This window comes from Bipolaris oryzae, assembly GCF_000523455.1.
Source record: "Bipolaris oryzae ATCC 44560 unplaced genomic scaffold scaffold_7, whole genome shotgun sequence".
Taxonomy (NCBI): domain Eukaryota; kingdom Fungi; phylum Ascomycota; class Dothideomycetes; order Pleosporales; family Pleosporaceae; genus Bipolaris; species Bipolaris oryzae.
In genome coordinates this window covers 199,124-222,937 of record NW_006911283.1, presented here as the reverse complement: position 1 = coordinate 222,937, position 23,814 = coordinate 199,124, and the positions used below count along the sequence as shown (strand labels likewise).

The following is a 23,814-nucleotide window of genomic DNA, read 5'->3' as shown; positions in this document are numbered from 1 at the left end:
GAAGCTAAAAGGCAGCCATTATGTATGACTGTCTTGGGTGTGTGTGTGTGATGGTTGTGGTTGTGGATGTGGTGAGTAAGAGAGAGGGAAATTTCAGGCAGCGAAGGGAAGTGGGGGGTTAAAAGCGTTTGGAAGCGAGCGCGGCTTCACAAAGGGCCGACCTGTGACTCACAAGTGCTGCAGCAGCGCCAGTGCCCCTCAGCCAATAGCCTCGCCCCGCCACACCCTCGTCCATCAGCCCTAGCTCCCAATTAAGGCGGCCGGAAGTTGGCCCTTTGCGACACGGCGCACTCGGTGGATGCGTCGCATCTCTTGAACGGCCTCATTGACATGGACAGCACACCTACACAGAGCACGAGGCCCCGTGCATCCGCTTCTGCTGTTCTGCTGGCAGCGCGCAGCGGCAGCCCATGACCTACTCAACCCATTGAGGCCATGCTTGCGACTTTGGACCCGCGCGCGACGAGTGCGGCAGCTCGCACCGCACCGCGCCGAATTTCAGGCATCAGCATTTGTGGGCTTGTAAGTACAGCTACCAGTAGGGCGCGCAGCATGTTACATGGGGGCCCCCATGTCAGCTGTGCGCCGAAGCCACTTGAGATGATTACCAAAAGGCCAACCTGACGCGGGCCAGAGGGCCAGAGGGCTGGGGGAGGCCCACGGGCAGGAAGGAGGCTTAGGTGCTGCGCCCTTTTTTTATCAATTGCATATTGGTGGATGCGCGGTATGCGCTCTCCCAGTTCCATGTCGACTCATTGGAGTCGTCTGTCCAGGCTTCAGCGCGTGCCCAGGCGCATTTCTGCGCAATTGGAGGACCCGGTGCAGCGGGGAAGCAGCCTGCACTTGTTTCAAGAGCGGTGAACACAAAGGTGAAACTATGTTTGCTGGCCTGGACATCCAACTCGTCGGATCAAATGTCCTTACGTACGCAGTTGGCCTGCGAATGGAATGTCGGCACGGCAACTCGGGCCTCTTATCGATACGTAGACCCCGTATTCAGCCGCTCCAATACAGATAAGCGGCTCAGCGGCATCCCTGTCACATGCTGGCTGCCATTTGCGACTGGTTCACCCTGCCACCACCACCACTGCTGCCACTGCCACTGCCACCACCACTACCCTCGCTTCACGCGCTGTGTTGTCTGTCCCCTCTATCCGTAACCTGCCTCACCGGCCGACGGCAATCTGTAGTATTGAACAGCAAAACCCCACTTCACCTCGCCCCTGAATGCAAATGCACTGCCCAGGTCCTCCACGGCCGCGGATCCCCACAAGCAATTCGACTCCACGACTTAGCTCCCCAAGAGCGCTCAAGGCCTCTTGTCCCCCGCATGATCATGTTTGATGAGGAACCCTTTGGTTACATCGCCACACTTGCCTCGCTTTCTTAGTATCCCCTTCGTTCATGGACACATGAGCGCTACCCAACGCTCGTCGTGCAGATAGACAGCATGCAATCTACATGCCGTCATTAAGTGGGGCGCATGTCTTCCTGCGTCCGTTGCAGCCATCTGCACGTGAGAGTGCATGGAAATATTGCGTCTCCACATCATGAAAGCTTACCTTACCTTGCCTTGGCATGTAGCGGCTAAGACTCAGAACTACAATACACGTCGGCACTGAGCCAGTCTCCTTTTGGGGAAGCCGTCATTTATCTCCGAGTAACCCTCCGTAAGGTCGCATCATGCCGCCAGGCCAAGGGTTGGTGCGAGCAGTGGAAAAGCTACACGCGGCTTGCGATGAGTGCAGTGAGTACCTCGAGCTAGGCTCCCACATTAGCCTTACGCTTCTCAACACCACCCAGGGACGCGAAAGCTGAAATGCTCTGGTGACACGCCAAAATGCCTTCGTTGCAAAAGAGAACAGATAGGTTGCGTTTACTCGCCTCAGAAACAGATGGGCCGACCTAGGAAGAGGAGGAAAGAAGGCGAGGCAGACGAATCTGCCATATTCGTCCAAGGGCCGGATGGAAACACCAACGTTTTGACCGGGTTTTCCGACATGCCAAACTGTCCTGATTTTGATGGCTTGATTTCCCCACCGCTCGTCCAAGACATTTACTCTTCAAACGAGTTCTCAGGACATGAGGCTCTGACGCCGGGGCGATTCGATCTCAGTCTCCCTGACCCGTTGGGAGTATCACCTGGGTCCAACTTCACGTATGTGCCTTCTGTCTAAGGACCCAACAACACACTAAAGAAGCCCAGGTCTCACTTGGAGCCGGCAATTGACCCATCACTGTGGGAACTGCAACCTGATATGTTAACCAACAACATCGATGAACCCTTATCAAACCAGCACATTGCAGGGCCATGTACCTGCATCACAACAACGTGGATGGTACTTACCGAGCTACAAGCTGTCACAACCTTCGACTTTCCCCAAGTCGTCATACCCTTGAGAAATGCCATGTCTGCACTGGCCAACATAATCAGCTGTCCACAGTGTCCCAAGGAGCCCTTCAGCGCCATACAAAATGTCCAGTCCATCGTTTCTTTGATGAAAGCAATAGTTCAACGCTTTTCCAAGGTACTGTTAGAAGTCGATCGCGAAGCTGCCCGCCTGGAAGAAGCCGGTGAGAAAAAGCCATATCGGATTGGTGACAACAATCCTGCTTTGTCCCATCTACATACGGGAACCGCAGACTGCCCAATGGGCTTCAATATTGAATTGGAACCCAAGGACTGGCGGCGTCTAGTCAAGACCGCGCTCAAGACAGAAGTGTACGGAAGAGGAAGCAATCCATGGCCATTGCTAGACTTAGTGAAGAAGAGCGAAATGAGACAAGAGGAGTGGCACAATGACCGACACTCTTGTGTTGATGAAATGATACAGTTGCATGGTGGAAGAGAAGAGTGTCAGGTTTCACAAGGCTGTGAGGCTTTGGGGGCGCAACATATCCGGAGAGCGATTGATCATCTCAAGTGGGACTGATTAGAGACCGCACATGAGTGCAACTGATGGGTGACAGGAAGGCACTGCTCTTAGATGTCTTCAGACTTGGTCAACTTCAAGACTCCACCACTATGAATTGCATGCTAGTTGTCAAACTTGTGGTGAATGAAGCTAACCGTACTGGCTATTACCCGGGCGCCAGGTAATCTGAGCACATAGTGAGCACTCTATGGTTGAGAGAGAGAGAGAGAGAGAGAGAAAGACCAATTTAGAGATATCTAGATTAGACACGATTCAATCATAAACTCCTCAGTTTGTGCACAATGTTCAGACGGGTCCTGTACGTCCGAACAAGGGAGGGATCGCACGCAATTGCCGCGGCTTCAAGCCGGGTGGGGCGAGTCCGGGGTCGCTTAGGGGTCGCTTAGGGGTCGAGTCGAGACGACTAGCGTGACCGGAGCGGAGAAACAAAGATTCAGAGTGGGATGCACATGCAACTCCCATCCCACTAGGTCGGCGCGCAATTCACTCGTCACCGCGTCCCGACCCGTGTTCGTGTTCGCGCCCGATCGCACTGCCCCACCTCGTTGGTGGTCGCACCCTACAAACAACACTCACCAGCACCGTCACTCCCCTTTAGGCAGCCCGCCGACAGCAAGCGCACCATGGACGACTTCAACAGCGAGACGGACAGCGACTATACAAGCTATTGGCGAGATTGGGTAGGTACATGGACTCACTCCTTACTTTCGCCTCTTGTATTGCTTGTGTAGCATGATATACACCACCAGACATGACTATTCTGTACATGTATGGGTGGCCCAAAAAGGTGCTGCTTGCATGGTATGGCTCATTCGCTTGTCCTTCACTGCGAGGTCACGTCTGATCATATACCAGTAACCCTTGCGCCTTCAAGGGCTACCTTGCAGCATACCAGTGCCTTCACCCTATTGACGACTTCAACAACGACTTCTTTTGGGTCGACTGGGACCCGCTCATGCTGCTTAGGTCTCGCTGGTGGCTGGATTATTGGCGGAATCGTAGAGATGTAGAGGCAATACAGATGTGTTCAGACACAAACTAACGCCCTGCGTAGTTTATATCCTCACGAGGAAACGAGTATTTTTGCGAGATTGACGAAGAATACCTTACCGACCGCTTCAACCTCACGGGTCTGAATACCGAGGTCCAATACTACCAATATGCGCTGGATCTTGTAACCGATGTCTTCGACTTCGACTGCGACGACGATATGCGGGAACAGATTGAGAAATCGGCGCGGCATCTGTACGGTCTAGTGCACGCGAGGTACATTGTCACGACTAGAGGTCTGGCAAAGATGGTACGTGTCTTGTCTGCGGACACATGTCATGCTCCAGTTCAGCGCTTATACTAACGAAATGCCATAGCTCGAGAAGTTCAAAAAGTCCGACTTTGGCAAATGCCCACGCGTAATGTGCGAATCACAACCCCTCCTTCCCATGGGTCAATCCGACGTGCCCAATGCCTCGCCCGTAAAGCTTTACTGCGCTCGCTGCGAAGACCTCTACAATCCAAAGTCCTCGCGCCATGCCATTATCGATGGCGCATACTTTGGCACCTCGTTCCACAACATCTTGTTCCAAGTCTACCCCGCGATGCTTCCCCCCAAAACACAGCGACGATACGAGCCCCGCGTCTTCGGCTTCAAGGTGCATTCGGCAGCAGCGCTGGCACGTTGGCAATCAGACAAAAAGGAGGAAATGAAGGATAGACTGAAGGCGCTGAAGATGGAAACCGGGTTCGAGGAAGAGGACGAGGAATTGGAAGACGACGATGACGACGATGACATGGAGCTCCAGGAGGGTGTTCAAGGTGCGGCTGCACAGCTGTGACAAATGGGCCTGTAACGGCCTTCTTTTTTCCTTCACACAAGACGTACAGACCGAACAAAGCAATACACGATAGAGCATGGATCTACTAGTTGCTCATCATGGACAGGGCAGGCTATGAATCGGGTTTGGAGCATATGCAAAATGCCCAAGACTAGCATGGATTCGGCGATAAGGGCGTCATGGCTGGGGTTAACTATGGGTATCTGAGATACCAACAACCCGAAACGATCAAAGTAATTCAAATTCTACCGTTTTTCTGAAGCAGATTTAAGTGCAATACACATGGGCAGTGTGATGGAGACGATAGGTTGGGCCAAGTGATATTGAATATGATTTGCTATAGCAGAGAAGCACAGTGAATATCAATCTCTCTCTCTCTCCCTCTTTTCTCATCTTTCTTGATCCAAGATTGGAACCAGCCCATCCCAGACCTATGTATATACCAAGTACATAACCACCGCCGAGATCCAAGCGAACGTTGATACACAGTCGAACAAAAGAGGCAGAAGGAAAAAAAAAGAGTAGAACGTGCAGTATATATATATATTGTAATCCATTAAAGAGTGAGAGTGAGGTAAAGAAGTAGCAAAAAAGGTACAGTTAATAAGCTATTAAGACAAAAAGGTTCTTCTCAAGAAAAAAAAAAGAATGAAGAAGGGGAAGAAATCGATCAAAAAAAAAGAGTAAACGCCCACGCAATGCATCATCATCATCGCATAGTACTTCCAGAATCCTCCCCATCGTGTAATCCAAACAAGGAAAACAGAAAGCAATAACAAAAACGTTAAACCGACATTTCGTGGCATGCACACGTTTCGTTTGCGCAGAAATTAAGAAAAAAAAACCCACCGCCAACAAATTCGTGGAAAAAATCCGAAAAGTCGAAAGGGAGAAGGAAGAAGGAGGAGTGAGGGAAAAGCAGAGCGAATCCCCTGGAAAAGCAAAAAGTATGTAGCAAAACAAAAAAACTTGCTTGACTCCCCAACTCCCACATGATTTCGCTTCTTCTGCTTCTTCTTCTTTAGAAACCAGCAATCTTCTTGAACCAGCTTCCCCTCTTGACAGCCGGCGCTGGTGCCCCACCCTCTACCGCGGGTCTACCATCCCACGTCCTAACGGGCGGCTCTTCGTATGCAGGCGCATAGCTCGTGCGTCTAGCGTTCCTCTTGCGATCGCGTTCGTCATCCATGGGCTTCATAGTCTCGTAGTTGCTGGCGCGACGGCTGTGCTTATATGTGCGCTCGCGCTCGCGCTCTTTTTCTTCGGCTTTGCGACGCTCGGCACGCTCCTTGTCGCGCTTGGGTCCGCGGCGGCCCGCGATGCGCAGGCGGATGTCTTCGTCTTGGGATTGGGTTTCTTCGTCGTCGTCATCGTTGTTGGCGCCGGGCGCGGGGTCGAGTACGGTCTCGGAGATGGGGGGAGGTAGCGGTGGCTCGTTGGATAGAGAATCGACCCATGACGATGTTTTGTCGCCGCTCTTGTTGTTCATGTACGGCATGTTTTCTTCTTCCCGTGCCTGACGAGAACTGCGGTGCTTGGTTCGGTTGGCGACGCCGTTGCGCTCGTCAAAGTAGTCGGTGATGGGCTCCCCACTAGCTTGTACTGGGTATTCGGAGTGACGCCTGGCAGCACGGCGTTCTTCGTGACGACGGCGACGTTCTTCGTCCTCGTCAATGTATGTCCGCCGACGTTCGGACTTTGGACGCTCTTCTTCGCGGGCCTTGTCTTTGCGACGCGATGAACGCCTTTCGCGATCCCGCTCATCAGTCGGCTTGCGGTCGCCTCGTGCCTTTCGCCGTTCTTCCTTCTCCGCTATGCGACGCAGTTGTTCCTCTGCTTCTTTGTTGCGACGTTCCAACTCGGCCATTTGCCGAGCCTTCTTCTCTGCAAGCGTCGCACGCTCGTTTTCACGCTCGCGCTCACGGCGCCGCTCAGCCTTAGCCTCTGCTTCTTCAAGTTCGGCACGACGAGCTTCTTTCTCTGCATCGCGTTTCGCCCTACGTTCAGCTCGTCTTGCCTCTCGTTCGGCATCATAATCGGCGCTGCCGTTGCCGCCGCCATTAGCACCAGACATCATAACTTCTTCAGGATCCTGGGCGCGCGGATTGCGCAAACTGCGCCGCTCGTGTCGCAGTCGTTTGGCTTCATCATCTGTCACTGCGCCGCGTGTTGTGGATCGCTTGCGATGCCTGCGCTCGTCCTCGGTCTCGTAGGCGGTGCGGCGGCGTTCACGAGGTGCCTCTTCAGGCGCCGCTGCCTTCTTGCGCCCAAGTCCAAACATACCCTTGAAGCCTTTCACAGCAGCAGCAGTACCCGCGACACCAGCAAGTGTGTTGATGGCATCTGAGTTGCCTCGCGCGCGACGAGGTCGCTCACGGTCCCGTTCACGACGGGGCCGCTCAGCCTCGACTGGTACAGGGTCCGCCTCCATTGGGTCAACAACGATAGGGTCGTCTGCGCTAGGTGATGCACTCATGGGTTCGAGTGGTTGTGCCGAATCGCGCTTAGATTTGCGACGTGGATACTCTGGTCGGGAAGCCGGGGGAGGAGATTCATCATCAACTTCGTTCTCATCGTCCAAAGGATATGGGTCTAGAACAGCAAGCAGGCAATTAGCTTCGTGTGCTTGCGTATGACCAGGCCAGCCAATGAGAGATGCACTGTGGTTAGCGGGGAGCGGCTTACCTCGACTTCTGCCCTTGTCTCTGGAATCCCTATTACTGGCTCTGCGGGACGAACCCTGCTCGCCCATAAGCCGAGCTGCCTTGGAAGACACCTTCGCATCAGTATCGGTTTGTGGTGGCGACATCATAGCGGCGTCCTGGTCAACAGAAGGTCGGCGCGACGATGTTTTCAGGCCTGAGGTGCGATGTGACTTGGAGCGTGATGGTGGGGGCGGCCCAACACCAAACATGCCACCGAGGCCTGTAGAAACCCGGGCAGTCTTGGAACGTGACACTGTTGGTCTGGCTGCATGCGCCTTGTCAGACCCAGAGGACCGTGATTTGATATCGTTGTCTCTGGATTCTGATGTTCGCCGGTGTGATTTTGTACGTGTCGCTTCAGGCCTGGTGACACCATCCTCAGCACCAGATCTTGTCTTGTTCTTTGACTTGGAAGCTCCGAACATACCACCCCAACCCCCAGAGGTAGTTCCACTACGGACTCTGTTGCGCTCCTTCTTGGGAGAATTTGCCTTGGGTTCAGGTAATGGTTCAGGAGGAGGAGTGGGCAGTTTGGCAGGCGCGTCATCTTCATCTGCTGAAGCGGCATCTTCATGGTCGATTATCTCTGGGTCCTCGGGCACTTCTTCAATTTCAGCTTCTGGCTCTGGCTCTGGCTCTGGTTCTGGCTCTGGTTCCGGCTCTGGTTCCGGCTCTGGTTCCAGTTCAGGCTCAGGTTCTGGTTCTGGTTCTGGCGGAGGTGGTGGTGCCTTGCTCCTGCTGCTCTTCTTGGATTTTTTGTGTTTTCTTTCAGAGACCACAACAACAGGTTCAGGTTCAGGTTCCGGTTCAGGCTCAGGCTCAGGCTCAGGTTCCTCTTCAACAATCGGCTCAGGTTCTGGCTCTGGCTCTGGCTCCTCCAGAACTGGTGGCGGTGGAGGAGGTGGAGGAGTTTCGTCGATGGACCACCCTCTTGACTTGGTACCCTTCTTGGACTTCTTAAGCTTCTTGAGCTCCTGCAGGACAAGAGGTACATGCACAGGTTCAGGTTCAGGTTCGGGCTCAGGTTCGGGCTCCGGCTCCTCAGGTTCTGGAGGTGGCGGCGCATCAACAAATTCCATGAAGTCTCCATCATCGTCAGGGAATGCTCCTGGTGCAGGTGACCTTTCCTCAGGTACTTCGATAGGCTCGGGTTCGGGTTCAGGAATGACCAGAGGGGCTTCCTCCATCTTTGACCGTTTGGACTTCTTAAGAAGTTTTCTCTCTTCTTTGGAGAGTTTCTTTGGCGGCACCTCAATAACCTCGACCGCTGGAGGTTCAGGCTCCGGCTCCGGCTCCGGCTCCGGCTCTGGTTCTTCAGGTATAGGCTCTGGCACCGGCTCTGGCTCTGGCACAGCATGTCGACTTTTCTTGGATTTTTTCAGCAGTTTTCGTTCTTCCTTGGACAGCTTCTTTGGAGGCGCCTCTTCAACGATCACAGGCTCGGGTTCTGGTTCTGGTTCTGGTTCTGGTTCTTCCACAATTGGCTCGGGTTCTGGCTCAGGTTCTGGCTCTTGCTCTGGTTCGGGTTCCGGCTCAGGTTTTACAGGCATATCCGTGATAGGATCGATCACGCTTCTGCGAAGGGAGATACCCCAAGCGCTGCCCCATCCACCTGCAGCTGCCTTTTGTTCCCTTCTGGTGGGCTTCTCAAGCTCAGCCAAAAGTTCGTTCGGGTCAGCATCTTTGACGAGGTCAAACAACTCATCGTCGTTTGCAGGTTCTGCGGGTTCTTCAGGGGGCGGCGGAGGTGGTGGTGGTGGTGGTGGTGGTGGAGGAGGAGCTTCCTCGACAACACCTCGCTTCTTCTTCTTCTTTTCCTTAGAAGAAATAACCACGGGCTCGGGTTCAGGAACAACTTCCTGCTCAGCAGCAAGACGAGCTGCCTCAGCTTCAGCCTCCTCTGCCGCAATTCTAGCCGCTTCTGCCTCAGCTTCTTCAGCTGCAAGGCGTGCAGCTTCTGCCTCGGCTTCTAGTCTTTCTTGTTCTTCAAGTGCTGCCTTTTCTCTAGCCTCGCGCTCGCGCCTCTGTCTGGTAGTCTCCTTCTTCTTGGATAGCCCGAACAGACCCCAGCCAGAATTTGCCTCTGCTTCCTCTCTGGCCCTGGCTGCAGCTTCTTCAGCTTCCCTTTGAGCTCTCTCGGCCGCCTCAGCAGCTTCGCGTTCCAATCGCGCCTCCTCCTCGGCAGCAGCAATACGCGCGGCTTCTTCAGCCTCAAGACGTTCTTGCTCCTCGCGTTCAAGGCGTTCCCTCTCCGCTTGCTCGGCAGCTTCTTTCTCTAGGCGCTCTTGCTCCTCTTTCTTTTCCCGGGCCCTTCGCTCTTTTGTGCTCTCCTTCTTCTTCGAGGATCCCCAGATACTAGCGCCCCACCCAACAAGCTTCGATCCTGCAGATTCCTCCTCTTGCTTCTTCTTTCTCCTTCTCTCTTCCTCCTCTGCCGCTACACGTGCTGCTTCGGCCTCCTCTGCTGCAATTCGAGCCGCCTCGGCCTCCTCCGCCGCAATTCTAGCTGCTTCTGCCTCGGCTTCTTCAGCTGCAATGCGTGCAGCTTCGGCCTCAGCCTCTTCTGCTGCGATACGTGCAGCCTCTGCTTCGTCCTCTTCTGCCGCGATCCGAGCTGCTTCTTCGTCCGCTTCTTCGGCTTCTCGTGCAAGACGCTCTTCCTCTTCTTTCTCAGCCGCCTCCCTCTCTAATCGTTCCTGCTCTTCGCGTTCTTTCTTTTCGCGTTTTTCGCGAGCTCGTCTTTCGAGAGTAGTTTCCTTCTTAGGCGGCTTAGTTGAAGCACCCAGAGAGCTCCACATGCTGCTGGACTTGCTTTCCTTGTCCTTCTTGCTCTTCTTCTTCTCCTCAACCGGTGCCTCTACCACTACAGGTTCCTCGGCAGGCGGTGGATCGTCGAGCGAGATTAGATCCTCAAAAGTATCAGTCGGGGCAACCTCCACAACCTCGCCCTTTTTCTTCTTCTTCTTGGAGCCGGTAGTAGTAAGACCCCCCCAGACATCCTCTTCCTCCGCGGGTGGAGGCGCTTCGATCTCTTTAAGCGGCGGAAGCTCGGGCTCGAACTCTCCTGGGGGTGTTGGCACATTTGGCGGTATAAGACCCTTTTTGCCCTTCTTGGTCTTCTTGCCAATGTTGAAGGCAGCGCTTCCCCAGGGATCCTCTTCGTCAGGCTTTTGAACAGGTGTCGTAGTGTCCTCAAGTACCTCGACCGGAACATCCTTCTTGGGGTCTTTCTTCTTTCTCTTGCTCCAAGATGGCGCACCCCAGTCATCCTCATTGTCCTCAGGTTCCTCGACGTCTTCAGGTTCCTGGATGGGCGGTGCTTCTTCAACTGGCTCAGGTTCTGGAAGTGTCTCTAGTTCAACTGATTTGCTGCTCTTCTTCTTTTTCTTTGATCCACCCCATATCGAGCTCAGGCCCCAATCAGAACCCTTCTCTTCTTCTAGCGGCGGAGCTGGCTCGGGTTCTGGGATAGGCTCAGGTTCGGCTGGAGGAGGCTCTTCGATGATGACAGCAGCACCCTTCTTACCTTTCTTGGTCTTTTTGACTACAGGTGCTGCTGCTGAACCCCAATCATCCCAACCATCGGTAGGCTTCGCGTCTGCAGGTGGAGGTTCCAAGAATTCAGGCTCAGGAGGCGGCGGTGGAGGTGGCGGTGGAGGCGGCGGGAGCTCTTCCTCTACTCCTTTCCTGACCTTCTTCTTCTTCTTTGTGGTCGGTGCTACACCACCCCAATCACCCCAGGATTCTTCATCCTTTTTCTTCTTCTCGGCCTCGGCTGCGGCTGCAGCTTCTTCCTCCATCCTCTTCAGCTCGGCCTCTTCCTCTTCTATCCGTCTCTGCTCTGCTTCCTCTTCTTCTTGACGCTGGAGCTCAGCGGCCTCTTCCTCTTCTTTGAGCCGCTGAGCCGCCGCCTCCTCCTCCTTCAGCTTGGCCTCTTTAGCCTCTTTCTCAAGCTTAATTTTGAGCTTTTTCGCCTGAGACTTGCTGAGGCCGGCATATGGATCAACAGCAGGCGCTTCGGGCTTCGGAGGCTCCGGCTCAGGTTCAGCTGGAGCAGGCTCTGGTTCTGGTTCAGGCTCTGGGGGAGGGGGCGGCGGCAGCTCATCCTTTGCTCCTTTCTTACCTTTCTTCTTCTTCACTCCAGCAGCAGCTCCATCCCATCCACCACCCCATGGATCATCCTCCTTGACAGGTTCTGGAGCTGGCTCCTCGGGCACGGTCTCCTCGATCAAGATCCCTTTCTTGGTCTTTTTCTTAGACTTCGCGCCGGAATCAATGCCCCAGCCATCGTCCTCGGCGGGTTTCTCTTCGGCGGGAGCGGAAGCTTTGAGACCACCAAAGTCGAAGTCGAATCCGTTTGAGTCCTTTTTCTTCTTCTTGTCCAAGGATCCCCAAGGGCTGTCAGAGTCTGCGGTAGAGTTCTTTCCGCTGTCAATAAGTCCGCCCCAGCCAGATGATTTGTTTGATGAGCCCCAACCAGAAGCCCAACTGCTTAGTCCAGGAAGTCCGAATCCAGATTTTGTTGCGCTAGTATCGCTATTATTCATGTCAATTTTCGGTGCGCTTCCTTCGTCAAGGCTGATGTCGTCGAATGTTGTCGGTGGCCCTGCTGGTGGTTCAGGAGGAGGCGGGGGTGCGGCCTCGGCAGTCTATCGTGAGTTAGCGCCACGCGACATATAATTAAAGGAGCCGGGACAACGCGAACCTTCCCCTTTTTGATCTTCTTCTTCTTGCCGGCGGCAGCACCGAACGAGGCCCAGTCATCCGTGTTCTGGCTTGGATTCGTCCAGCTTAGGTCAGCTGCCGCCTTTGTCACCGAGATGGTCGTTGCGGTGGCAGCAGCAGCAGCTGCGGCTGCGGCTGCGGCTGCATCCTCTTCCTCCTTCTTCTTGCGCTCGGCTTCCTCTTCGGCTTCCCTTACCAGGCGCTCCTCTTCCTCTTTCTGCAGGCGTTCCTCCTCCTCCTGCTTGAGGCGCTCCTCTTCTTCCTTCTTCAGTTTCTCCTCTTCCTCTCTCTGCTTTTTCGATTTCTTCTTGCCCTTGTCTCCATCGCCTCCATCTCCACCGTCTCCACCAGCAGACCCACCGTCCGCGGGTGGATCACCGCCGTTGTCGCCGCCGGCAGGTTCCTCGTCCTTTTTCCCGTCGTCAACGGGAGCGGCCGCGGGTTTCTTCGCTGTAGTCTTGTTGTTCTTCTTCTTTGCGTGTGACCTAATGCCAGTATCGCAGTGTCCAAAATCAATGTCTATGTGTGGTGATTTCGCGTCTAGGCGGAAGGCGGAAGAGCCAGGTAGGCGCTTCTTGCTTGTGCGTGGACGTGTGGAAGCGGTGAGGCATAGTAAAGCGTCGAGGGAGGAAAAGGGAGAGTATTCAGGTATTTGCGCAACGGCGAGCGCGTTGGCGGAGGTGTATTCTGGAGGTAGGTCTGCGGCAGATTCGTTGTACGAAGGTGGTGGGGGTTGAGAGATTGGCGGTAGTTGGTTCCATGGTTCTGGTGCGGACGCAGGAGCGGAGGATAGAAGGTCGGACAGCAGGGTCGCGAGGTCGGGCCACTAAAAAAAAAGTGTCAGATAATAAAGCGCAATGTAGTAACGAAGGTGAGGATTTGTTCAGTAAGGTTGGAGGAGGTTGTGAAGTGGTAGTGATTTGGGACCAAAAACACGTGGATAAAAGGACCAAACAAAGCAATTTCGCCATACCGAGAGATCGCTGCGTCTTGATTTTCTATCGTCAGAGTCGCGGGTGTGCCGTCTATCGAGCGCAAACTCCAAATCGTCTATCAATTCGCCCATGCGACGGTCATTTCCAGACTCGCATGATGTCATGTCCCCAGCGCTGTAGATGCTTGTGGGCCAAGCATTTTCTACTTCCAAGAGTTCGCTCTTCCCGCCCCAAAAATGTTCAGCCGATCCAATCCTCGAAAGCGGCAGGGTCTTTTGTTTTGCGGGTGGCGCGACGGCGACGGCGCGACGAGAGCTGATAGGAGACATTATGCGAGTATGAGAGGCGCAAGTGGGAGGAGCACGGCGGAGGTAAGCACATGAGAGCTTGTGCGAGACCGCAAGAGGCGAGCGGCAGGAGGACGAGGGCGAAAGCGGCGAGTGTTGCTATGGAGGAGGCGGAGGCAGGCAGGATGCAGCGTGACTCTGCTGGTGATTATGCTGCTGCAGGGGCTCGCTGCGCCCAGTTTTAGTAGTGGTAATAGTGGTATTTGGAAATAGTAGTCGCAAGTAGGGAACGGTGGTAGCCAGGGCAATCCCACCCTAGGCCTGTATGTAAACACGGCCGGGCCTCAACAAGGCGAGTATGGCTGTGCAGACGGGCGCAGAGCACAGGCAGCGAGCATGAACAGTCCAAGAGGTACGCGACGGGCGGGCAGAGATGTAGCGCGGCAGAGGCAAAAAAGCAGGGGAACAGGCGTCGCGAGTGGTCACAAGGACTGTGTGGTGGGTGTAGGATGTGTTTCCGCAAACGCCAATCGCTATCGGCGTCGAATGGCCTCCCCTCGGCTGGGCGCACCAAGCCTGTTGGAGGTTGCGGAGCGTTTCATCCACCTCGTCACACACACACACACGCGCCCGGGCCAGCAGGCGGAAAAATCCAAAAATGAGGGGTCGGATCTGGGTGTGTGTGTATGTGGGTGGGTGGGTGCGAGTGTTTGTATGTAGCAGTATGTGTGTATAAGAGGGGGCCCGGGGGGGAATTGAGGGGGCCAGGTAGTATCACGAGAAAAGTGAGTGGGTTAGTTTGGGCGGATGCAGGGAAAGGATGATGCGCGCGATGCGATGCGCGATGCGGGCGGCAGAGGCCAAGTTATTCGGCTCGTGAAAGAAAATCGGGCGGGTCAGGCCCAGGGTGTAGTGCAGGCCGCCATGGAGGAGATGGGTCGAGCAAGACTCTGCGCGTGCGTGTGCGTATGCGTGCGTGTGTTTGGAGGCGGCCGGTGCGCGCAGCAGTTACTTACTGTCGAGTGCGAGCACGACTCCCAGCCATGCATCTTGGCCGTGTGGGCCAATTGCGGAGGGCGATGTGGGTATTGGATGATGCTGGCAAGCTTCCATCCCATCTGTTGCGCTACACCGCCAGTCCCCTCGACATGGTCTAGTACACCCGCCCCCCTCCAAGACCTCACCCAATCCAACCACCCCGCCAACATCCTTCGCCGACCGCGGCACAAGCTGCACGTCTGCCACGCGTGCATGCCGCGCGCCCGTCTGGCTGCTATGGCTGGCCCCGTGTTACCGCCACTCTACACCAGGTGTACATCGACAACGCACTGCCGGCCGGACGCTGCATATGTAGAGCAATGTCTTCCCGCCCCTCGCTCGCACTCGGCCCAGCATGACGACTTCTTGGCTCCGTTTGGTGGGGCGGCAACCGCACACTAGAAGGCCGCCTGCCTTCGTCACCAGCTCCACGCCATCGTTCCTCAGCCTTCTGATCACTTCTGATCGCGGCCTAGCCTGCAATCACGGTCAAGCCCAATGCGCTGGGGGAACAGTAGAGCATTTTTTAGATTGGTTTGGTAGCCCTACGTGCATGCATGACAGCCGTGTGTCCGCCTTCTAGAGCTCCCCGTGACGAGCTACCAGCTCTAGAGCTTACTCACAGCCCCAAACGCAGACCAAGAAGAGAAAAAAATCCATGCCCACCTACACCGGAGCTCGTGACCCCGCGCCCGCCTCGGGGTATCAATACACAAAGGAAAGAAACCATCTAGAGTCGTGACCTCTCAAAGGAGATGCAGGCAAATCGGCCAAAGCATGTTGTAAAAGAAGAAGAAGAAAAAGAGAAAAGAAGAATAAGAATCAAGCCAAAGAGGAGAATGAAAGAGAATCAAAAAAAATAGAGACGGAGAAGGAAAAGAGTATCGGCAACGCTAAAAGCAAGACATACGACGACCACAAAAACATGTCGACGAGATTATACGTGATATCCAGAGGGGCTCGTGGGGGACAGGGTCCGACCTTACGCTAAGTCGCAACATCCAAGTTAGACATTACCATGTAGTTTGGAAACACAAAAGGAGATTTAAGTAAGTGGAGGCGCCTGCTCTCAACAAGTTTGGCCGTCTTCCAGGTCCTCGCCCATGAGAATCTTGCGCGCTTCGTCAAGTCTTCGTCGCCATGCCTTGCGCTCGTACGCCTCGCCGTACGTGCTCTGCAGCTGCGAGCATACGTGTTGGATGCCTGCAGCAACGCCGTACACCAGCTGTGTCTCTTCGTCGCTGAGCGCAATCCGCGGCTCGTCTCTTGAATTTTCCGTCAAGATGGAGAAGAGCTTGGACGTTTGCAGGCCACTGGCAAACTCGGCTGGTGAAGGCGAGCCGCGAGATAGTGACGACTGAGGAGGCGAGATGCCGCTGCTGCGCATGTTGATCGCCGAGTCGGACCGGAGCGACAAATAGCTGTTGCGACCAATATGCTGAGAGAGCAACCGTGATTGACCAGACATTATCTGCTGCGAGAACTGATCCATCTGCTCGTTCGCATCCTCATCGTCGTCATCTTGCTCTTCGGCTGCAGTAGCAAATGTGGCCACCGTCGATACCGAGTCGGCGCTTGGGTTCCGTTGGTGAAACGATACTCGCTTTTCAGCTTTGCTTTGGTCCTCGCCAGTCTGAACAGCCGTCATCGGTCGCGTCGTGGCTACTGAGGTACCCGAACTTGTGCTCGACCGACGGTCTCCCAGACTGTACGTTCCCATGGCACTGTGCAGGAAGAAGGTCTCGTAGTCGAACGCATCCACTCGGTCCTCGTGTCGCTCCGTCGTAGGCATCTCATACACCGCATCCTCGTATACGCTCTCTGGGTCCGCCATCCCGTCCTCACCATAGACTGAGACAAAGTCACTATCATCCACCTCGGACCGTTCATATGCCTCAGACTCTCCAGAATCGACCTCGGCTTCTTCGTACGAACGGCCAGAGTACCCATTGCTTCTGGTAGTCGCGGGCTGGTCTTTGTACTGTGTCACCAGTTTCTCTCCGTGCAACTGCGAGGTTGTAGTGGTAGCAGTCAATGGCCGGTCCTGGACTTCGGGATAGAGCCCAGTCCGAGTGTGCGGTGAAGTCGTGATGCCCAGCCCAGTAGCTCCAGTAATGGGGCTTTCAGGTCGATATGTATTTGATGACGGATACCATGTGTCGGCCGAGGTAAAGGGGCTAGGTGCACGTAGACTCTGTATACTGCGCCGCCGGAGGTGATCTTCTTGTGCCTTCAGCTTCAGACTCGAGATTCTACCCCTGAGATCGTTCATCTGGTCACGAAGGCCACTGGCTGCGGATGTAGATCGGTGTATCCTGGCTCCGTCTTCGTCCTCGCGTAGGGTTTCTAGCACAGGCGGAGATTTAGAGCTTCTCGAAGCAGATCGTACAGCCTGCTCGCGTTCCGAGGTGTTCCACGTATTACGTGCATCGCGAAGTTGGTCTACGCTTCGGGATTCTTTAATGGGAAATCGCCCCTGACCATAGCTCTCCGGCGCCCATGGACCGCTGGTATGACCGAATGCACTGGAGGCTCGTTTGATCGACGAGGCTCTCGACACGTACGAGGGAGTAAAGGGAAGCGGCACTGATGTTTCACTTAGGTTGCGCGAATGGCCAGTGCTGCCATTGGGAGTGAGTAGCGACTGTCGGTAGGAAGAAAGGCGCGGAGGGATCGGTCCCATGCCGGCATAAAGTCGTCGGTCACGCTCGCGGCTGGCTGCCATATGGTGTGAAAGGTCAGAAGACAAGCCGCCTTTGGGACTGAAGGTGGGTGAGGTGACCAATGACTCTCGGGCACCCCGAAGATTTCCCTCCATGACCTGTTATGATAAGCATTGGCTCCATTGGGATGCAAAATAGCATAAGTTGGGAACAAGGCGTACATTCAACCTCTTTTTGGCATTAGCCAGGATGATCTCTGCCCTTCTGCTGAGCGCTGCTGACGAATAGGGATCGTCTTCGTCGTCACTGATATTGGCTGTCATGGCGTCGCCAGTGTCGGTGTCAGTCTTTGAGCGGTGTCGTCTCTCCTGCTCTTCGAGATCCACGCCGCTGTCGTCGAAGTTGTCGTGGCTGTCGAAGCCGGGCCAGTGGTCGAGATCCTCGGTGAAGATTGAGCTGGACGAGGGACTGACTTTGCGCTGGTCGTGGCCGCGCCAACTGCCGGGCGAGTGGCTGCTGGGAGCAGTGTGGATGGTAGGCGACGAGGCCAGAATGAGATCACGAGTAGTCATGCTCCTGGAGGAGGCGACTGAATCGGCTGCGTTGCGAAGTGTCGAGCGCGAGGACTGTGCGGAAAGCGAGGACTGTGCTGATAGTGACGGGAAACTTATTTGTTGCGAGGCGCGGCGCCGGCTGTGGAGTCCTGAACTTAATCGGCGAGGACTCGAGTCGGCATGTCGGTAGAGGTCGGATGGCGAAGGCGGACGCTCAATCAAGGGAATGGGCGAGGTCGCGCGCTCGTAGTCGGCCTCGAGGGCGGGCAGGATCATGCCCGCATCGCTGAGCGTCGGGGAGCGCTGTCCCCTGGGGGGAGCAGGACGGGAGGCTGCAGTGACGGCCATGAGTGGGTGCAGGGGGGGCGGACGGGCTGTTACCTTGGCTTGGCTGCGGTGCTGCTGAACATGTTCGTCGAGCGGACGGGGAGGGGAGGGAGGGGGGAAGGCAACGTTATTTTTTTTCTTTGAGCGCGAGACGAGACGCGAATCAAAGGCAGTGGTTGAGCAAGTGGGACAGGACTCGAGAAGCGGAAGATGCTGGGCGCCTGGGCTTGATTTTCATAATGTCAGCGTGATTAGGGCTGTGGACGGTTTGCGGCATGGGCCAGTCTACGCCTGGAGACATGTTTAGGGGGAGCATGCTAGGGGTTAGCAGTAGGTTGATTCCCCGGCCAAATTGCACGGTTGCGTCCCCCCTCAGCCGGCGAGGATGATGAGGATGATTCGTGTGATTCGTCGTGGGCGGGGGCCAAGCTCCCAGGGGCACGTGCAAAGCTGCAAGGCACCCTCCCCCCATTGGCGCCACCCTTGCTGCTCATTTGGCGGGCTGTGGGTGCATCGCTGCCGCCCAACGCCTCCCACCATCCATCCATCCATCCACCCACCCATCCACCCATCCATGGCCTCGCCTCGCCTCGCCTTGCGCCCACCGCGACAAGCCCACCCGTCCGTCCATTCAGCCCTCCAGCAGTCCGCGACTACACATATACACCAGACGACAATTGCCGGCCGCGCACGCGGACCGCCTCCCTTTCGGGCCGGAGCTCCACGATCAACGCCCCTCGCTTCTCTACTTACCTACTGTCCTTCACGTGACCCACCACTTCCACATACCCACATGTACTACACACCACTTTCATACGTGCGTACACATGGCCATGTACATATGCACACATCCTCCCCCATGTCCGGCTAATGCAGGTACCCCCGCCAGACGTGCAGCAGAAACAAATCTCCTCAAACACTTGCATTGCTATACAAACCCGTTGTCGTCGTCGTCGTCGTCATCGTTCCAGCCCAATTCATCGTAGATTGATGGCTCGCTCGCATCATCACGCCCCCGCACTAGGAAGGGGACTGGTCTGCCCTCACTGGCCGGCCTGGAAACAGACTTTGAAGGCGTTGTCGTAGCTCCTACCGGCGCGGCTTTAGTCTCTTCCGGTAGTGACATCCCTACTACACCTTTGGCTGGCGTCTCGAAAATGTGCAACGCCCCCTCATCCCTTCTGCCCTGCGCATTCGGCTCCGCCGCCTTTGCCGGCGTCGCAAAAATTCTCCTGCGTACCGCGTCCGACGAAAAGGTCTTGCCAGCTGGCGCCTTGCTTGGTGTCTCGGCAATGCTCGATCGCCCAAGGCTTGAAGCCGTTGCATGGCCCTGGTCCCTTGCTGCTACTATCCCAGGCCGTGGTCGCACGCCTGACGAGGGTACACAGAAGCCGCTCGAATGAGGCGCTTCCTCCCCGGGTGAACGAACAAACGGATCGTAGTGCTGCTGCACAGGCGTCTGCTCGACCATGTTCTTCGTCCTGCGACTAACTCGTGGCGTTGCCGTTACCTGGACATCCTTGATCGTCTTCCTGACCGTTACCGTTGGCTTCCTGGATTTGCTCGGCTGCCCAACACCACGTTGCTCCTTCTCAGCAACGTAGCCGCCAGCAGCTAGTCCCCGATTCGGCCTCTTTAGGGCTAGGATAGCCTCTTGCAGGTCTTCCTCGACTCGCTGCTTCTGCTTCATCTTGGCTGATGCAGCTGCCGAAGGCTCGGCCAGATCAATCTGACGCCCCTGCAAGTGTCGAATCTGCGACATGGATTGTCTTGCTCCCTTCGACGGACTGCGACGAAAAGGAATTGCAGACAGAGGCGTCTCGCTTGCTTCTCTTTTTACGCCTTCGACCAACACCGAATCCGTAGCCGATCGGCCCAAAGATGGCGTCGTCCGCTCGGCAATCCTCCCTGTATTGTCTGTAGCCACGCGTGCCAGAGATCGCCGGGATTTCTTTGTATCCGGTTCTTTGGAGTCTCTTGATCTACGTGAGCTGAGGGGTGGTTTGTTTGCTTTTCGCTTGGCTGGCAGGCTGTGCGCTGGTCCACCGAGCTTCTTGTTAACCATTAGCGCCTGCTCAGGAAGTCGGTTGATGTAAAAAGGTATTATGACTTCCACACAAAAGCTATGAAGGCGATCACTGGATCCATTGCGGCCAGTGCCATCCACGTCCTCATTTTGCTGCGAGGGCTTAGCATCAAAGTCCAAAATTCCCAGTTCTTCGGTAGCGTGCCATATGCAAAGCTTATCCAGTGCCAAGTCGAGTTGTACGTTGATGTCGTCTAGTTTCTTCTTGCGCTTCTTCGGTGCAGATTGCTCGCTTTGGTCCTGCGTCTCTTCTTTCGTGAGCTGCTGGCCACCAGCTTTGCTTGTAGACATTGCTTCAAGTGCGATAATCTCGAGCATGAGTATTAGTTGCGCTAGCGTCTCACGAACTCGCAAATCGCCAATCCGCCTCTTGATACGCTGGTCCATAGTCTCCGTAGCCATTGCATCACCACTGGGTAACTCCGACTGCCACCATCTCTTGACCAGGACCTCTTCTTGTGGATAGACGCCATCTCGACTAAGCTTTGCCTTTTTCTTTGACTTTTTTGCTTTGCTAGCTCCTGCCATGGTCTCATCATCCGAATAGGTCCCTGGCACCATGGCCCTAATGAATGACGGTAATTTTCCATAATACTTCTTCTCACTGGCCTTGGGACTCAGCAGCATGGCTCGTAGGGATTCGACAAGGTCATGGGTAGGAGGTGCGCCTTCTTCAGCCAAGGTGAAGGCATTCCGAATTCGAGTGAGGGGGCCTTTGGCAAAGTATGCAAGAGATGTTTTGGACATGTAAACTGCATCCAGATATTGTTGCACGAGTAAGTCAAGCTGTTCTTGTGGTGGCAGTGGTGCTGGTGGCTCAAGCAGGGACTCTGTTGGTACGCTATCCAGGCTGTCCATACCCTGCGGTGCTGCCATTCCTTGTAGTTGCTGAACATCCATTGCAGCAGGCACTTGCGGGGGCTTTGGTCTAAGCATACCCATTCTGGTGCGTCCTATCAACGGCTCCACGGCCTGTGTCTCTACTGCCGCATGTTGCCACCATTCCCCAGATGTGCTTGTGCTTGTGTCCACCCTGGTCCTTATAGGAAGTTGATGCAAATTTGCTGGATCCCACAAGTCGGCAACATCCTTCTCTTTCAGCCAGTTTGCCAGTTTGCAAATACTGTAGATGCGTGCCTTTACCCGCTCTATTGCGTATAAACTCTTCTTCGTCTCCAGCTGTGCAATAAGCACCCTCAAAACCCTATCCTCTTCTTTTTCCAGTTCATCCTGTTCCAAAATATCGACATGAGCGGCGAAGAGGCTGTTTGGGGCGAAGTCGTCGTCGGTAGAGGTATCGAGGAATGTAAGAGGTAGTTGAGAACGCCCAACCACCCGGATGGGCTTGAACGTCACTGTCTTAGCGTGCGGTGATCCGGAATACGGCCGAATCGTAAAAGGCTTATTGAAGGCTCCGAGACCGCAGAGAGAGTCTCTGGTGAGTTTCGAGGGCAGCTGGGGCTTCGGTTCTTCATGTTTGGTGGCTAGTCGTAGCAGCTGTGTTTGCGTGTCTGGAACAGGTTGTAGCATTGTCTTTGTTTGCAATGCGTATGCCGACATTGGACCTGGGCATGGTTGTTGGTGGGCTGTGGAAAGCCGTCGTCGATTCTCGAAACGGTTTGGGTATGCCCTCCGCCAACGCGTGTCGCGAATCACGGAGGCTCGTGCACTCCATCTTCCGCACTACCACGTCATTCCCGATTGCCATCTCGATTCATAAAAGCAGCCCCTGCTTTCCAAATAAGAGAACCAAGTCAGTCACCAGGGGCGTTGATCAAAGGAGGTAGTCATTGTCATAACTGGTAATCCCTGTCGCTATCCCGCTACAACCACGTTTCCTAGTGTCTAATAAAAGTAATCTTTATTGATTTCCACCCCTTGCCGTTGTCCCGCTTTTGCAAGTAATTTTGGTAGGGGACTGAGACTATCAATAGCATCTAAATCTCCGCAATGGCCACGTAAGAGGCAGGGAGTTGAGCTAAGAAACGTGCTCCATTTGTTTCACAAAAGGTGGTCTCTGTGAGAATATATGTTAGATGATATAGCAGCACTGGACAGCTATGATATGCATGCTTCTAGCATAAAGAATTATGATTCCAGATTGTGTATTTCTCGCCCCTATGGAAAATGCGTCTCCATATTCCAGGGGCTCAAGACCCGGACCCAATACCCGACAATATCTTCGTCGGCTTCAAACAGCAGGTCCTCTTCCAATCCAAATCCTGTAACTCCGGAAAGGACCGCGTCTCTTATCAACGTTGTTATAGTTGAATTTCGGGCCCAACATAAGCTGATTAGTGTTAAAGTATAGCCATCCATCCAAAATAGCCATTGAGTCAGCATGCTGAATCAAAGCGTTCCTCGCTAGCACATTCACTACATAATCCTGTGCTGGAATGAGACCAGGGCCACCAGGTGCATCACCATTAATAGTCATATTAATCTCAGACTTGAGGGTGTCGACATAGTATATCGCATTTTGCTCGCTTGCAGCAATGTACACACGTCCTCGGTCGTCGGCTGTGAAGCCAGCCTGCTCTGAACCGCACTGGCCTGGATACTGTACTGCTGCGAAGACCTCCTCGTCCGTCTTGTTAGGGTCGACGAGAATCTCCTGGGAGATGTAGTAGAAGCGTCGGGATGCCAGGACGCCCCAGTAAAAGTTACCAGATGCTATTTTTGTTATCAGCGGTAGAGAGAAGTTTGAGCTAACAGTACTCACCCAATGCGATTCCGTCTGCCCCGGTGGTAAGATGGCCCTTCTCCGTCCCATTCCAGGTGTACACAAGCTTACCAGCATAAGAACCAACATAGTTCTCGTCGGCTTGAACAATGCTGGTGTTGAATAACCTCCTCAGAGCACTGCCATCATCGAGGTTGACTGTTAGAAGCGAACTCTTCGCACTGGCATCTGCAATGAAAGCAAACCCCTCCTTCCCGCCAAGAGTCGTGTTAATGCGCAGGTCGTTCATGTCCGTCCGATTTAATAGTAGCTTTTCGGGTATGACATAAGTTCGAAGATGCTCGCCCGTTTTTTCATCGAAGCTCATCAGCTTTGCGCCTCCGAAAATAGCGTGGGTTTCGGGGGTTGCGTTGTAAGGTATACCGCTATCAACAACCCAGAGCCGTCCTCGATCATCCAAGATGACGTTCTGTACGTTGATGAAGCATGTGCTTGGATCTTGCCCGGCTGTACAGTTCTGTATGCTCGCGTTGGGCCACGGCTTTTCGTCATTGAAAGAAGTGCAAATCACAACGTTGTTGGGTGTCTGCCCACTATTGCGGGGATATGTCAGGTAGAGCTGGTGAGCCGAATCAATGGCCAGTCCAGTGGCAGGCTTTTGAGAGTCATGAACTGGTTCCAGGGGCGGTCCAACTAGAGTGAAGTCTTGGGGATAGGCGCCATTGGTAGTTTCAGATCCAAAAGGGCGGTAGCTACCCGCCTGTGTTTCCCAGTAGTCTGCGGCCGACGCAAAGGTTACATATGCCAATGCTGCTAGGATTTTGATCATCATGCCAAGAATGGGCCAGGTCGTGTCTGCTTGGCAACGGTAATTGGAGAATTGATGTATTCAATGTACCCGTGTTCGGTTAATACGGTCGAGATCAGCACATAAGCCACTACTGCGGACGTCGAGGGAACAAAGGATACTTAACACGCAGAACTTGAGTACTGAATACAGGATTTCCGGATGGTTCGGATGGTCCATGACGCTTGCTGTTGTT

At 54.5% G+C, this 23,814-nt stretch overlaps 7 protein-coding genes across 7 annotated transcripts; 3 read left to right on the top strand and 4 right to left on the bottom strand.

Moving 5' to 3' along the window:
* Positions 1–1,683: 1,683 nt before the first annotated feature.
* COCMIDRAFT_82593 (uncharacterized protein) lies at positions 1,684–2,933 on the top strand (the record flags this gene model as incomplete). Its single annotated transcript, XM_007685145.1, has 3 exons — positions 1,684–1,747; positions 1,804–2,158; positions 2,207–2,933. The coding sequence occupies 3 exons, from the start codon at positions 1,684–1,686 to the stop codon at positions 2,931–2,933; spliced, it is 1,146 nt and encodes a 381-aa protein (XP_007683335.1).
* A 626-nt stretch (positions 2,934–3,559) lies between these two features.
* COCMIDRAFT_32535 (uncharacterized protein) lies at positions 3,560–4,768 on the top strand (the record flags this gene model as incomplete). Its single annotated transcript, XM_007685102.1, has 3 exons — positions 3,560–3,616; positions 3,991–4,236; positions 4,304–4,768. The coding sequence occupies 3 exons, from the start codon at positions 3,560–3,562 to the stop codon at positions 4,766–4,768; spliced, it is 768 nt and encodes a 255-aa protein (XP_007683292.1).
* Positions 4,769–5,789: 1,021 nt separating this feature from the next.
* COCMIDRAFT_82582 (uncharacterized protein) lies at positions 5,790–13,462 on the bottom strand (the record flags this gene model as incomplete). The annotated part of the gene is made up of 4 exons (XM_007685144.1): positions 5,790–9,937; positions 10,049–12,122; positions 12,179–12,963; positions 13,270–13,462. 4 exons carry the CDS (start codon positions 13,460–13,462, stop codon positions 5,790–5,792), a joined length of 7,200 nt encoding a protein of 2,399 aa, XP_007683334.1.
* Positions 13,463–14,257: 795 nt separating this feature from the next.
* COCMIDRAFT_22302 (uncharacterized protein) lies at positions 14,258–14,860 on the top strand (the record flags this gene model as incomplete). The annotated part of the gene is made up of 1 exon (XM_007685078.1): positions 14,258–14,860. The coding sequence occupies one exon, from the start codon at positions 14,258–14,260 to the stop codon at positions 14,858–14,860; it is 603 nt and encodes a 200-aa protein (XP_007683268.1).
* Positions 14,861–15,527: 667 nt separating this feature from the next.
* Positions 15,528–18,023, bottom strand: COCMIDRAFT_1159 (uncharacterized protein; the record flags this gene model as incomplete). Its single annotated transcript, XM_007685059.1, has 2 exons — positions 15,528–17,279; positions 17,343–18,023. The coding sequence occupies 2 exons, from the start codon at positions 18,021–18,023 to the stop codon at positions 15,528–15,530; spliced, it is 2,433 nt and encodes an 810-aa protein (XP_007683249.1).
* Positions 18,024–18,930: 907 nt separating this feature from the next.
* Positions 18,931–21,648, bottom strand: COCMIDRAFT_82763 (uncharacterized protein; the record flags this gene model as incomplete). Its single annotated transcript, XM_007685143.1, has 1 exon — positions 18,931–21,648. The coding sequence occupies one exon, from the start codon at positions 21,646–21,648 to the stop codon at positions 18,931–18,933; it is 2,718 nt and encodes a 905-aa protein (XP_007683333.1).
* A 631-nt stretch (positions 21,649–22,279) lies between these two features.
* COCMIDRAFT_82569 (uncharacterized protein) lies at positions 22,280–23,603 on the bottom strand (the record flags this gene model as incomplete). The annotated part of the gene is made up of 2 exons (XM_007685142.1): positions 22,280–22,761; positions 22,811–23,603. The coding sequence occupies 2 exons, from the start codon at positions 23,601–23,603 to the stop codon at positions 22,280–22,282; spliced, it is 1,275 nt and encodes a 424-aa protein (XP_007683332.1).
* Positions 23,604–23,814: the final 211 nt, after the last annotated feature.